Below are 15,360 nucleotides of genomic sequence, written 5' to 3' on the forward strand. Positions count from 1 at the left end.
CTCTCAACGTTTGACTTTTACAAGGCTGAAGTCGCTTCTCATTCTCCGGAGTTTTCCCCTTCCACCTTAAATGGTGCCTGAGGTGCCAGAATGTAACTGCGGCACCCTTTAAGGTGGAATGGGAAAATTCGAATGAGAAGCTGGACTGATTATAAACGCAAATAAGTCCATCCGTCACCAAATTACTGACGTTCGTCTTAAATCTTTCTCTTTGCCTTTTTGTTACTGCTACTAGCTAGGCGAGACTGTTTTCTCTCTTTCAGGGTTAAAGGGTGAATTAGCAGTTCTACATTAACTCCAGTATTTAAGACCATTTATTGCTAAACTGTGTTGAACGATCAGCAGAGCTTTATTTTACTGTAAAGGAGGATTATTTTATTTTTACCTACAAATCTAATTCAGCTGTGGAGCCACAACAGGGCAGTAAAAGAGCTGTGCTGACCGCTGGCCTAGAGTGATGTTTTTCTCATGAAATCAGCCGCACCCATTTTAAATCGAAGTGACTGGTTGATCACCATCACTTCCTATTTAAGTCAGTGGTTAAATCTGACATGTAAGGCCTTCAGTTTAGCTCCACAGAGAAAAACATTCTCAAAGTTTGGATAAAGAGTTTTTCAAGAATTTAACCCTTTTGTTTCCAACCAAAACTTAGCAATGAAATAAGAGTATTACTACAGTACTGCAGTTTAAACACAACAAGAATGATGCCTGTATAAAATAAATAAACTGAAAATTACAGATGTTTATTTTTTCCACAATAATCATTCAAAGAAGGCCCTGACGGTTCCCCACTGTGTCCTCATTTGAAAATACTCAGAATAGCTAAAATCCATCGACAGTTTTCCTGACTACATGGACCTGACTGAATAAAACTACCCACACAAAACACTGTCCACAGATCATAGTTAACCTATATTCAAAATATGCACTCATAGGCATTATTACGGACATTAAAAGACTATCCTGTGCAAAAACCCAGTGCTCTGGTAGCTTATATTAACCCAGAAGCCACAAAAACCCCAACAGCTCATATACCGACCCCCACCACACTGATAACCACCATTCATCTTATTAATGCGCTCCAGGTCACCTGCAAACCCCAAAGCCCTGTGCTGCTGTGGGACGTTACCAGTTTAGGCTGATCTGAGATCAGTGTGTCCTGTAGTGCTCAAGACTGAGATCTGGGTGAGTTAAGCTGCTCTGAGATCAGTGTAACATGGCATCTTTTGCCGAGATCCTGCCGGGAGCCGGCTTTAGGCCACAGTCGTCTGGAAATACAATTCCCATAATCCCACAGCGCATTCATCCGCAGCTGTCACCTGAAAGGCAAAGCTAAGAGTAGGTAAGGTGACCCTTCAGGTAACAACAAGCAAGTCACTGCAGCAGGACCTTCACCATCTGTCGCTTCTGCCAGAGCCGCGCACACACGGTCTGAATGTTTACAAGCTTGTTCAGAAGCCTTACAACAAACACGGCTCTCCTGAGGTTAACTTAGCACAGGAGGAGAAAAACAAAGAAAGAAAGAACTGAAAACAGATTATCTTCAGCCGCCACTGAGGGTTTTATTTCTTTACATAAATAATTGGACTTTATTCCAGTATGCATTTATTTTTATCCTATTATCTTTTATCTTGTTTACTTAAACTTAAAACTTTGTTTTATTATGATTAATTTAAAAATACTCCCATAATAAACATTAAAGAACATATTTTATGTGTTCTTGCTCAGCGGTCGGCAACCCAAATGTTAAGAAGAGCCATTTTGTCCTTTCAATAAAAATCAAGCCACCTTGAGAGCCACAACATTTGTCCATTTTAGCATTCTGGCTGCAAATGTGTGTCAGTATGTGTTAATGTACTAGTATAGGATAAAAATATAATATAAACGAAAACGCAGGCTTACTTTGCTCTGCTTTAAGCTTTAGCTCAGCTATGGCCGCTTTTCTCACATCTCTGACAGAAAACATTTCGAAAAGTAGAACAATTTCTTGTAAAATGTTCGACTTTTTACGACTACTTCTCATTTAAATTTTCACGTTCCACCTTAAATGGTGCCTGAGGTGCCAGAATGGATCTGCTGCGTCACTTAAGGAGGAGCGAGAAAATTCAAACAAGAAGCTTCACGACTTTTTAGTGTTTGACAGTTTCTCATTGTAGATTAAACGTATCAGGAAACCAGCTGGAGTGATCAGAAATGCAAATAAGTCAGTTCATCTCCAAATATATGATGTTGATCTTCAATCTTTCTCTTTGCTGTTTCGTTAGGCGAGATTGTTGTCTGTGTTGCTATGGTGACCAGCAGTCTGCATGCCAGCCTTCAGGGTTAAAGGGTGAATTAGCAGTTCTACATTAACTCTAGTTTAAGACCATTTATTGTTAAACTGTGTTGAACGATCAGCAGAGCTTTATTTTACTGTAAAGGAGGATTATTTTATTTTTACCTACAAATCTGATTCTGCTGTGGAGCCACAACAGGGCAGGAAAAGAGCCGCATGCAGCTTTTTATGTGTAATGTTGATGATGGTAAAACAGTGATGAATCTGATAAGTTTTCTTTGGGTCTATTTTGCCTCATAACACCCTAACATGCACCTCTCCACCCTTCATATATTTAAGAAAATACTAATTCAATGTAGTAACTTTCTGTGAGGGAGCTTTTAGAGGTGGACGTCTGGTTCCTATCACCACCACTGTGAACGATTCTGACAAACCACTCTGAATGACTTTGTTCATATTAAAATGACTTAATTATGCAGAAATTTTTAAAACTTGGTGGAATTCCCCTTTAAAACTCGGTGTCAGAGGAGACAAAGTGCACAGAAGTTGCTGAAAAGGGCAGAGAAAAGTGTCTCTAACCTCAATACTGTACACACAGCACTGTTAGGAGCACACTAGGCCATTAAGGCTAGAACTAATGTCTACAATTCCAGACGCCATTTCCAGAGCCTCCTCTGATGTGAGCGCTCTCTCTCAGTGACCTGCAATTACAGTAAACGCTGGCTTCCTGTGCACTTGAGAAAAAGAAGAAGGGAAAAAAACACAAGCCCATGAGAGGACGGGCGAACGGTAATAGAGAAAGAAGAAAAGCCAAATTACTGTCGGCTCTCGTCTCTTAAACGACACGTTTCAGCTTTGTGGAGAGAGGAGGAAAGAACGGCAGCCTCACCACCACGAGCACCAAACAAAAGACTTCCATCACTGCTTACACACACGAAGACTGTAAACCATAAAAAAAAGAGCGCACAATCAGACATTCACACGGACAAAATAAACTCCTACAAATAAAGGCTTATCGGTTATTTAAGATGCACATTTCTCAGAAAAACCTTTCCGTTATGTTTTGCTGTTAATAAATAGTTTATAAATATATACGTATATATACGTATAAATATATAAGTATGATTCGTCCACTGAATGGTTCTTAAAGGAACCACAAGTTGGTCTCCAATTACATCATATCAAATGACCTTTTCTGGCACCTTTAATTTTAAGAGTGTTAAATAAGTAAGTAAATAAATAGTTTGGAATCATTTGTCATATTAACAACTGTTGTTTGTTCAGTATTATCTTATTCAGTGTAGATTGAAATACTGTAATCTGTAAGATAATTTAGAAAAAGATTTTTAAAAGAACGTACTAAGGTCTAATCCAATTTCTTTGAAATCTTCCCTCTGAAATGGGACCCTCAAATAAAAAGAGCATCACTTCATTAACAGCTACCAGCGCTGCTCTGTAGGCGACCCTGCCAGTCTGCAGTGACAGCAGAGGAGGGTAAAGTTCAGCTCCTCACTGCTGGGCTTTAGTTACATTTAGGGCATCATATGCCTTCAAAGAGGGGGGCAATTATTTATTAACACCCACCTCTAATGTGTCGGTGGTATGAAGATAAAGTCAGATATTCGTCAGCTTCTCATTCGAATTTTCCCGTTCCACCTTAAACGCTTTAGGGTGGAATGGGAAATTTAGCTAGCTAGCTACCAAGACATCAGCATAGTACTAGTGATTTTTAATGCTTGTTATGAATAAAACGACCATAATACATTGAAACGACATTAAACTAAGATAATACAGTGGTTATCGTAATTTTTAACAGAGAAAATACTTACATTTGTATGTTTCTTTGGTCTGTCGCACCGCCGTCTTGCGTTTTTTTTCTTTTTTCCTCATAACACTCTGTTTGGAGGGCGATGTAGCCCCAACACTTCACCCTACCCCTCTATCTCAACAAGAATCGGGACACCCTACCCCTAGACGTGAACACGCAAAACAGAGGGGTAGGGCTAAATGGCAAGGGTGAGGGGTGAAATGGGATTGGGCCCAAATGTACATATTAAATGACATGTAATATACTGTAATTATTTATTTATAGCCATATAGTCTCTGTATATTCTTACTCTAATCTGCCTCAGATTTGATCACCACAATTCAGATGTGAGGCATTCTGAACATTGGCAAAAAGTTTAGTTTCCCCTGGTAGAATCACGTTTGATTTATAAGTGTAAACAAGTGAACACGTCCTCTACAGAGAACACACTTCTGCACATTTAATGCCTGGTTACTGTTTATTTGCTGAATTTAATATATTGGGGGAAATAACAACAAAAAAAAAGACAAACAAACCATAAAATGTGGCCTGTGCAAAAGTGATGGTGCATTTTACATTTTATTTATTACATTAAATTCAGCAAATAATTAGAAATTGTGCACTAAAATTTGCAAAATACCACCATATTTATGTTCTCTGTAGAAGACATGCTCCGCTTAGAAAATCAGCAAAACACTTAATTTCAACAGGGGTGCATGAACTTTTGCATACAGCTGGCATTCTCAGTGCTCTATAGCTTTCTCAGTTATTAATCGCTCCGTTCATCATTCTGGAAACATTTCTTCATTTTTACAGCTTCCTATTAATTAGCTGAAAGCTAAGTTGTAGAGCAGAAATATCTCAATAACCACATTTTGTACATGCATCTTCAACAAACCTGGTTTCATATTCATCAGAGCAGTGACTCCAAACCTAGTGTATGTAAATCTTAAAAATATGTTCGGCAAATTATGTAAGACATTCAGTTAAACACACAAAGCACATTCTGGCTTACAATCAGCGTTTTGTGTTTATTTGTGATAAAGAACATGGAGAGGGGGCGGGGAGAGGAGCACTCAATCCAACATATGGTACATTTTATTAATATTCTTATTATTATTTCATTCACTTAGTTACCTGAGTGAGTAGTAACATTCTGCAGCTTCAGCTCTTCCTTCAGTTCTCAACTCTCAACTGACAAAACCATTTTTTAACAAAACTTCTCTTACATAAAGCATTTTCTATTTAGCGTCTTCTTATCAGGCATATATATTTCAAACGTAATATAAAGCATGTCATGAAATAGCACTGCTGCCAGTGCGTCACGAGGAACATTAAAGCGTACGATAATGCTACTGCGCTATGCTAATGCAGCAGCTGCAGGAACTAAAGTTCTCCAAACGACACAAACACAGAGGTTCTCCGAATCAAGAACACTGCAAAAAAGATATCGGCAAGAGAAAGAATCTTAAATTTAGACAATGTATTTAATATTTCTCACTGAGATTGTTGTGTGAACATTATAAATCTATTTGACTTATTTCTCCTATTACAACCTATTTTAAGCAATTTTATGAAGGGAAATGATCTTATTGGCAGACAAATTATCGCATTTCAAGAAATACTGCTTGAAGGAGCTGAAATGATCCGCCAGTGTAGCGATATAATCTGACTTGGTAAGAGTTCACTTTAAAGGACACACTGTACACAAAACCATGGCAACACATTCACATATACACCCATCAGGCATAACAATATGACCACCTCAGACACAGCATCAGACACAGCAGTGCTGCTGGAGTTTTTCTCCTACCTTGTCAGTCCACCTTGTAGATGTAAAGTCAGAGACGATAGCTCATCTGCTGCTGCACAGTTTGTGTTGGTCATCCTCTAGTCCTTCATCAGTGGTCATAGGACGCTGCCCACAGGACTGCTGGATATTTTTGGTTGGTGGACTATTCTCAGTCCAGCAGTGACACTGAGGTGTTTAAAAACTCCAGCAGCCCTGCTGTGTCTGATCCACTCAGACCAGCACAACACACACTAACACACCACCACCACGTCAGTGTTACTGCAGTGCTGAGAATCATCCACCACCCAAATAGTACCTGCTCTGTGAGGGTCCATGGGGGTCCTGACCACTGAAGAACAGGGTAAAAGGGGGCTAACAAAGTATGCAGAGAAACAGATGGACTACAGTCTGTAACTGTAGAACTACAAAGTGCACCTATATAGTAAGTGGAGCTGATAAAATGGACAATGAGCGTAGAAACAAGGACCATAATGTTATGCCTGATTGGCGTATATGTTACGTTATTGTATCAGCCATCCAAGATCTTGTGAACCGTGAAGTCTCTGCCTTTTAGGGTCATTTAATTTTTACAGAAAGTGTGTGATTCTACAGGCTGTTCACTGTAGCGTCTGAATACCCACTGAATGGCCACTCATCTAGCCTTCATACTTTCACCATCATATCTGCATACAGACATCTCTGATAAAAAGACTATAATAAGTAAGATTAGCATATAGCTAAGCTAACAGGTGCCAATAATATTCAGACAGGCTTCACTGAGTCAGCATTCAAACTGGAACATTTAAGGAAAAGAATGTTACTTGAATGTTTGCTATAAGCGATAAGTATCTGTATTTAAATTGCAATAAAATGTAAATATACACCACCGTTAGCTTCATCCATAACAATGAAATTGCCATTAAAAGGCTTGTATTAATCAGCATTTTCTTAGCAGTAGCAAACAGATACACAAAAGCTGCTCATAAAGCGAATTATGAAGTTTCTATATTAAACTTTGCTGTGTATTGACATTTTTGGCTAATTTTATGACCGTATTTGTGGTCTTTTAGCATAAACAAGCTTAAAAAGTTGAACAAGTGGTCTTTCTGTACTCTGCTCTGCTGCAGCCATTGTTGAGCTCTCCACCACAGCACAGTGACCACAGCCCCTACCAAAAAGAGCAGTGGTCATTAGCATAGAAGCTGAACACCCAGAAACCTAAAGGGAACTAGATTAAATCATATTAATGAAAAATGTCTCTTAAGTAAAAATGCCCAGGAATAATCTTATAATATTCTTACAGCAATCTCAAAATTAGACATATCGCATATATCGCATACATTAAAGAAGCTTTCACTTGCCAAGATATCATGTCCTGCAGTGTAAGGCCAAAGAAGAAAGAAAAGAAGGACCTACGGTCAGTGGTGACCAAATGAGAAAGGGCAGTTTTATTGATAAGTGCTGTAACAGTGATGTATTGAAAAGTAAGTTTCCAAAAAAAAAGATCAGGTAACAAAAAGCCTCACTGAGCCAATCACACTAAAACGCATACATTATACATTCTAACTATACAGGCCAGATTCTATGTGATTATGAGATAAGAAGGCAAATGAGAAAATAGAAAAAAACCTTTCTGTATTTGCCTGAAGGAAAAATAAAATTTATGCAACAAACATGCTGCTCACATTTGTTTATATGTGAATGTACATACATTTTGTATCTGTGCACTACATGGATCACGCAGGATGGAACCCACATGGAGACTTTCTTTAGATTGTATTTTATACGTATATATGTATATGTATCTAAAAAAGAAATTTGGTTTATGTTTACGCTGGGATGCTGAACAGTTTGGGAAAAAAAACCATTTATACCAATAAATAAATAAATCTTTAAAACGTATCCAAGAAAACCACAAAAAGACAATAATAAAAAGATCACGATTGTACTTAACGTGTTTAATGATATGTGATAAACTAGTGTGATCAGAATTGTATTTCGGGATAACGGTCAGTTCAGGAGAATAATATGGAAGCCCAATTAATTCTACTAATCAGAGAAAAAAAAAAACATAAGAGGTCTGTTTTTCTCAGTTGCTGACAGCAGTATGTCAAACTTTTGACTTATTTTCACAATATTTGAGAATTTCTAGAATTTGGTCTCAAAACAATGATTTATAATCTGAAAATAAATACCTTCACTCTCAACAGCTCATTATTTCAATGTACTATGTTTGGCCTTGCAAATTAAAAAAAAGAGATAAGTCATAATTAAGATATGAGTCATAATTTTGAGAATGAAATAATTATTTTGAATTCAGAGTCAAATTTTAAGATGAGACGTCAAAATCTTGAGGAAACAAATAACTGTTTTGCTAACACTTTATTTGGATAGTCCACTTTAAATGCTTTGTAGATACTTCATTTACTTTTAGGTTACATTCAACTAAATATCTACTAAACTGACCATAATTTTCTTTAACTCTAAATCTGGCTTTAATCCTAACCCTAACTTTAATCTCAACCCAATACCTAAACCCAACCCTCACACTGGTCCTAGCCCTAATCCCACCACTGTTTAGAAAAAAAGTTTCAGCAGTTAGTTAACAATTTGAACATAGGTAGATCTACAGAGAATCTATATTGGACTATCCAAATAAAGTGAGGCCGTTGTTTCAATACAGTAGCTGAAATTCAGAGAGAAAAACACCCATATTTTGTGATGGTTTCAACATAATACGTCAACGAAATACTGCTGTCAGAAACAGAGATGGAGAAAAAAAAAAAAATTTTTATGGTTGAAGGATGAAGCTTCTTCATATTCCCATCCAATGAAATAAACCTATTGTGAGTGAAAAAAGACGGTGACTGAGGACAAAACTTAAATTTGATGAATAAAATGGACCAAAGCTCTGTTTGTTAGGTTATTTATTTTTGGAATCCCTCTGTCTTTCCTGACCTGCTATAACTGACCCATGACACCCTCGAGAAAACAACAAAAAAAAAAAACACAAACAAAAGATCACATTATAATCAGAGAAATAAAAAGAGCTTTTTTCAAATAACAGTAAACAAGCTGTGACCATGCTCTGCAACAGGAACTGTGCCGTAACCCAGAATTCAGCACTGCTGCGCCGTAGTGACCGTTCATCCAGCGGCCGAGCGCGGTTTTGATTGACATGCCCTTTAGACCGTGTGATGAGGTTGGATGGTGAAGTCAGAGATAATGGAAGCCCAGGGGTCCGATATGAGGAAGCTGAAAAGTGTGTGGGGGGGTTGGGGGGGGAAGTCCCACAATAACATCTCATCACTCACCAGTCACAATAGAGGCACTTCCACCGGACGTTCCAAAGCCGTGGACGATCAAAAACGATGCAGACGTGAGCCCACACACGCTCGCTCGCTCAAATCTACAGCATCTAAGGGTCATATTAGACGCTCGAACGACGATAAACTTACCAACACCCATTTAAACCCTCGATCGACCCCGTACACACCCGCACACTCACCCACACGCTCACTCACACACTCTCTCTCTCTCTCTCTCTCTCAGGGCGAGTCCATGCTGAACAGCTCGATTCCCTGAGAATTCCAATAGAGCCCTACTGCAGAGTTAAAGACCAAAGACCACACGTAAGGGATGAAGAAATCTTCAGGCTGGTCTTCCTCCACATACTTAAACTTCAGCTCTGGAAACTTCTGCAGAGACAAGAACACACAAACAAACACGTTCACATTACTTCCCTTCTAAAACGTCTTGTTAAATTCTTGTTTTTCTCTGATCTTCCATCAAAATGTAGTGATTTTTGCCGCACTGGAGACTAGCTAGCATCTAGATTAATAAACAAAAGTTTGTTTCCTGTCAGATCGATAGGAACCAGTGCCTGTAGGGACACACACAGAAGTGTGGATAGTGAAAGAGAGAGTAAATGACAAAACGCCAGTAGTAGCACATAATAAATGATTACTGTGATTTAGCGTGTAGGGTTTCTGAGGCTGAGACGATACGAAACGAGTCAGTGAGGAAGCAAAGAATACATGACCTGACTCAACCTCTGGGTATTAGTATAGGTTTGGAGATAAGCTCACCCAAACTACAGCCATACAAACCACCCAGGTCAATCCCACATCACTGACTGAGAGAAAGCAAACAAACGAATCTGAAATCCAGCCAATCTATAAAAACGCGTCATTCAACCGAACCCAGCAGAAGGTCAGCGGTACGTCCATCAGGCCCAAAATCAGCCGAACCACGCCAAACCCCTGCCAGGCCAGGTGAGCTCCAGCCAGCGCAGCAGCAGCAGCTAGACCGCCGTGCTCCATCAATGATGCACCGGAGGCCTAATTCTAAAACTTCTTGTTAAATTCTTGTTTTTCTGTTATCTTCTATCAAAGTGTAGTGACTTTTGCCCTTCCCTTTAAAACATTGTCTGATTTTTTGATGACATCATTGTGCACCAGAGGGTGGGGCAACATAATATTAACCAATAATATCATCCCCTCCTTCCTCATCAGCGTGACCTTCCAAAAGCTGACACAAAACAAATATCTGTAATTAATAACTCTACATTTACATACTGTTATATGTAAATATGCAAACTTAAACACACAGTTGCTGTTCATTTGCTGAGTTCAACCACAAAAAATAAAATGTGGCTTGTGCAAAAATGATGGCACACTTCATACCATATGTGTCAGGCTCCAGTCCTCGTGGGCCAAAACACTGCAGACTTCGGCACCTCATTAAACACACCTGATTCAGCTCATCAGCTAATTAGCCAGGCCTTCATGAACTGAATTCAGAGCGTTAGATGAGGGTAAACGCTGATCTCTGCAGCACTTTGGCCCGGAAGGTCCCCAGTTTGACATGCCTGCTTTATACTGTATGTTTTATTTCTTCCAAACATAAACTCACTAAATAAATATAAATTGTGCACTAAAAATAAGCAGAAAATGTCTTATTTAAGCATCATACTCAACTGACTTTCACCTAGAAAATCAAGAAAATGTGACCAAGGGTTTTCAAACTTCTGCATAAAGCTGTATGTAGACGAACAAGGAGTGTGTTACTGTTTCTCATTAGGTTGAATGAAATTTTTGCCAACGATCTGTAAAATTTGTCTTACCAGGCAACAGTAGCTACAAAAGATCTGTAGGCGGAGCTTGTATAGGCCAGTTTCTTTAGTATGCAAATACAACTCACTGATTTTATTCATTCGTTGCACACATGAAACATTTCATCCACAGGATGAACACATACAAAGTACGTATTTGCAATAAATAGTGCTCTCTAAATGTACATATGTAGAGAAAAACCTAATAATTTTGCGAGCTGAATACGGTTGTGCCACGGGCCTGACTGGGCTTGCAGTCCTTGTGTTTGACCCATGGGCTCTATAGCACTGGGCTGTGGAGCAGTGGATTCTCTGGAGTGATGGAGCTCCATCCAGTACCTTTGGGATGAGTTGGAGTGATCGAGAACTGACCATCCAACATCAGTACCTCACTAATGCTCAATCAAATCCTCACAGCAATGTTACATCTAGTGTAAAGCCTTTTCAGAAGAGTAGAGGCTGTTACAGCAGCAAAAACAGCAGCTACGAACGAATGCATTTAAGGGTGGCATATGGTCAATTCAAACAGTTCCTTACTTTGTTTTATTATTCTATTCTGTTGAATTCATTGAATACATGAAACACTTCATTTACAGGTACAGAGAAATGCTACATTTAGCACACTGAGGCTAACTGTGGCTAGTTCAGACTGGACGAGTCACCACACTAAAGGGTTAACGGGTTTCCTGCGGCCTGAAAAAGCTCTCTGATCTGATTTCAGGTGACGTTCGCTGTGTAAAGGTGACTCTGCACGCTGTAATTCCATCTACCTGTCAGGTAAATAAACTTCAGCTCAATTAACTAACAGGTATCGCGACACACAGAGAAACACCTTGAAAGGTTTTCGTGTTTAAATAAAACTCTCTTAACCCACAAGTAACTGGATCTGTTGAGCTACAAGCTCATATGCTACCATTACAATCTCATCTCCGCCAGTCAGTGTCAAGTGCTTTGAGCCTGAGGGCTTGAGTTACTTGCGCTGCTGTCCAATCAGAAGGCAGCATTAAGAGGCTAATGTCTGGGGAGACTACGTAATACAGTTGGTAGCACTCACGCACTATGACCACTGCCTTACACACTATAGCAGGGGTGTCAAACTCAACCACTAAAAGGGCCATAGTGAAATATCTCTATCTCAACAAAACCATGGGCCAGCTGTGTGTTATTTTATTGTTAACATTTTGCGATCTGACCTCCAACTGGCCATTGTTTGTTCGAAATATGCCAAAACTACAACGGCAAAAACAGGCACTGAATACTTGAATGATTCAAAAATACTTCTAAATAAAAAACAAATTGCATATAAAACAACAGACTACATTAGATAACTGGTAAACTTCTTAAACCTCTTACCACTGTGGTGTTGTCCTGTAGATCGTTGTTGGGGAGGGGGTGGGAGCACACATTATGTTGCAGTGCATGCTGGGAACTGTAGTGCAGCTCATGATGAAATGGGCTAATATTAACAGAAAATTGAAATGATTTTGCAGGCCGAATAGGATTGCCTGACCTTGTGTTCGACACATGGGCTCTATAGAATTGGGCTGTGGAGTAGTGGATTATCTGGAGTGATGGAGCTCCATCCAGTACCTTTGGGATGAGTTGGAGTGATCCAGAACTGACCATCCAACGCTCTTGTGGCTAAATACAAATCAAATCCTCACAGCAATGTTCCAACTAATAGTGTAAAGCCTTCCCAGAAGAGTGGAGGCTGTTACTGCAGCAAAGGAGGACAAACTCCTTATTAGTACCCAGAAGAAAGGCAGGCGTCTACAAACTTTTGGACACACAGTCCCTGTTCAGCAGGTTTTAAATGAACCTGTTATCTGTAATATTCTGTTTTGAAGTTTCTAGCAATACAGTTTCACATTTTGCTGCTACACAGTGTAACCTTGACTCTGAATGGCTTCTGACCCCATCCACACAGAGCAAAGAATGAAAGGATCAGCAAGTAAATAAAGGAACTAGCTTCAGAAAGGTTTAATCGAAAGAAAGAATCCTTCGGTAAAGGACAAGCCAGCCATCTGTGGCAAAGGTCATCACGTCTACCCTGGAGGTTTTTCTTTTGTAGATCTGTTTCCACAGAAAAAAACCTGTTCACTTCCCTTCCGACTAGACACAGAGGAACAGTCAAGAAGAAATAGTTTTCACTGGTATTCTGTTAGTTCCTCTTATGAAGGTGCCAACCAATGGGGCTTAACGCACACTCATCACAGTCAAATAAATGTTTCCACCAGGGCATTACCTTTCAACAAGAATGTCTTCACTGGTTTAAAATCATGACCTCATGCTAAACTCAGATCTTGTTTCACAGGAAAACCTCCACAACGGGTTACTCTGCCGTATTATACGATGCTGAGGTTACAAATAGACAAGCTAAGAAAAATGCTGAGGGTGAAAAAAATCAAACAGGTTTGATTAACTCTGACTGTTCTGAAACGCGATTGGGAGGGCAAAAATCTGAGTCTGTGGCCCTCACACACGACTCGACTCTCTCTCCAACTGTCGACTCTGACTGACCCAAAAATCTGCAGACTAGAGCTGACCAGCACAGACTCAGACAGACTGAGAATCGGGGCTAAATTGTAGTAAAAGTCGTGTAGTGTAACCCTGGCTTTAATAAAAGTTTGTTTCCTGTCTGATTGATAAGAACCAGTGCCTGTGGGGACACACTCAGAAGTGTGGCTAGTCATTCAGAGTGTAAATGACAAAACAGCAATAGTTAGCCTTTAATAAATATCAGATGATTATTGTAATTAAGTGTGTAGGGTTTCTGAGGCTAAGATGATACGAAACGAGTCAGTGAGGAAGCAAAAAACACATGACTTGACTCAACCTCTGGGTATTAGTATAGGTTTGGGGATTAGCTTACCCAAACTACAGCCATACAAAAGCACCCAGGTCAATCCCACATCACTGACTGAGAGAAAGCAAACAAACGAATCTGAAATCCAGCCAATCTATAAAAACGCGTCATTCAACCGAACCCAGCAGAAGGTCAGCGGTACGTCCATCAGGCCCAAAATCAGCCGAACCACGCCAAACCCCTGCCAGGCCAGGTGAGCTCCAGCCAGCGCAGCAGCAGGTAGACGGCCGTGCTCCATCAATAATGCACCGGCGGCCTATCAGATTCCCCTCAGCTCGCAGTGTCAGAGACAGAGCCGCCTTCACTGCCTTTCATCTCCACACACACGCGGCGAGTCTGAGCTTTCCACACCGCCCTGAACACACCAAGGCCTCCATTCAGCGGCCTGAGGACCCGCGCTCTCCGCTTACACAGCACAGAGAGCGCCGTCTGTCAAACACGCAAATGAGCGACGGACGCAGTGGAACAACGGCCGAGGTCAGGAGTTTATGACACGCAAGATTACCAGTAAAAAAAAAACAACATGAAAACACCACGGTAAGGTGACCATAACAACACGTTATTTGGCCGCTTATGAGCACCAAGATTTGGAGGCTGTAGCTACAAATGGTAAGAAGTCATTTTGCTATGAGAAGAATGTGTGAAAACGAATGTTAACCCCTCACTTACTTCTGTGCACTGAAGTCCTTATAGTTTCCAAATAATAAGCCTAAGCATGTAATAAACCTTGGATTTTAAGGGGTTAAAAAACTGACTGACCCTCCATCCAACTGGCCACTTAAATTATAGTGAGAATTAGGTAAAAGGAAAGAGAGAGACCGAGAGGGAGAGAGAGAGAGACAGAGACAGAAAGGGTACTTCCCTTCTCACATTGACATTAATACCAATACCTTCAACGTCAATATCAATTCCGGAATGACATTTATTTAGGTATCTTCTTTTACGTTAGAAACCGAAAGTGGGCTCGGTTAAACAGAAATGACTGTGAGGTGCGGGAAGGGCATATATTTATATATTTGTATTCAAATGTTTGAACGCAACCAGTCAAATTACATGGTTTGTTGTTTTTTCTAAGCCAAAATAAGTTAGCTCATCCTCTACAGAGAACACATATTTCTCAAATTTCTGTGCACAGTTTCTGTTTATTTGCAGAGTTTAACATTTTAGAAAAAATTAAACAATATACAGTGAAATATAAAATGCACCATAACTTATAACAGTAAATAAATGGTAAATAACAGCAGATTTTCTCTGTAGAGGATGTGTTCATTTAGTTACACTTAAAAAAAAAATCAACAGATTTAACGTTGCTTATTAGCATAACATGCAAACCAAAAACAACATCACAGGCTAAATTGAAGGTTTACGCTCATAAATGACTGACCAAAGGTTGTGTCTTCCTCTTATTGGTTCAGCTACTTAGCTAACCAGGAAAAACATTCATGTATTACTTGTTTAAATTATTACAAATGGACATACAGCATTTTGGAAAAAAGCTCTACCATTG

At 39.7% G+C, this 15,360-nt stretch overlaps 1 protein-coding gene across 1 annotated transcript in view; it reads right to left on the minus strand.

Annotated features, from left to right (window-relative positions):
• Positions 1-6,258: 6,258 nt before the first annotated feature.
• dym (dymeclin) overlaps positions 6,259-15,360 on the minus strand; it is a 168,318-nt gene continuing 159,216 nt past the window's right edge. The window contains exon 17 of the mRNA XM_036589130.1: positions 6,259-9,572. Within this exon, the coding sequence (XP_036445023.1) occupies positions 9,423-9,572 (150 nt within the window). The 3' untranslated portion in view covers positions 6,259-9,422. The remainder of the gene's footprint in view (positions 9,573-15,360) is intronic.

Source organism: Colossoma macropomum, unplaced genomic scaffold (assembly GCF_904425465.1).
Source record: "Colossoma macropomum unplaced genomic scaffold, Colossoma_macropomum, whole genome shotgun sequence".
NCBI classification, from domain to species: domain Eukaryota; kingdom Metazoa; phylum Chordata; class Actinopteri; order Characiformes; family Serrasalmidae; genus Colossoma; species Colossoma macropomum.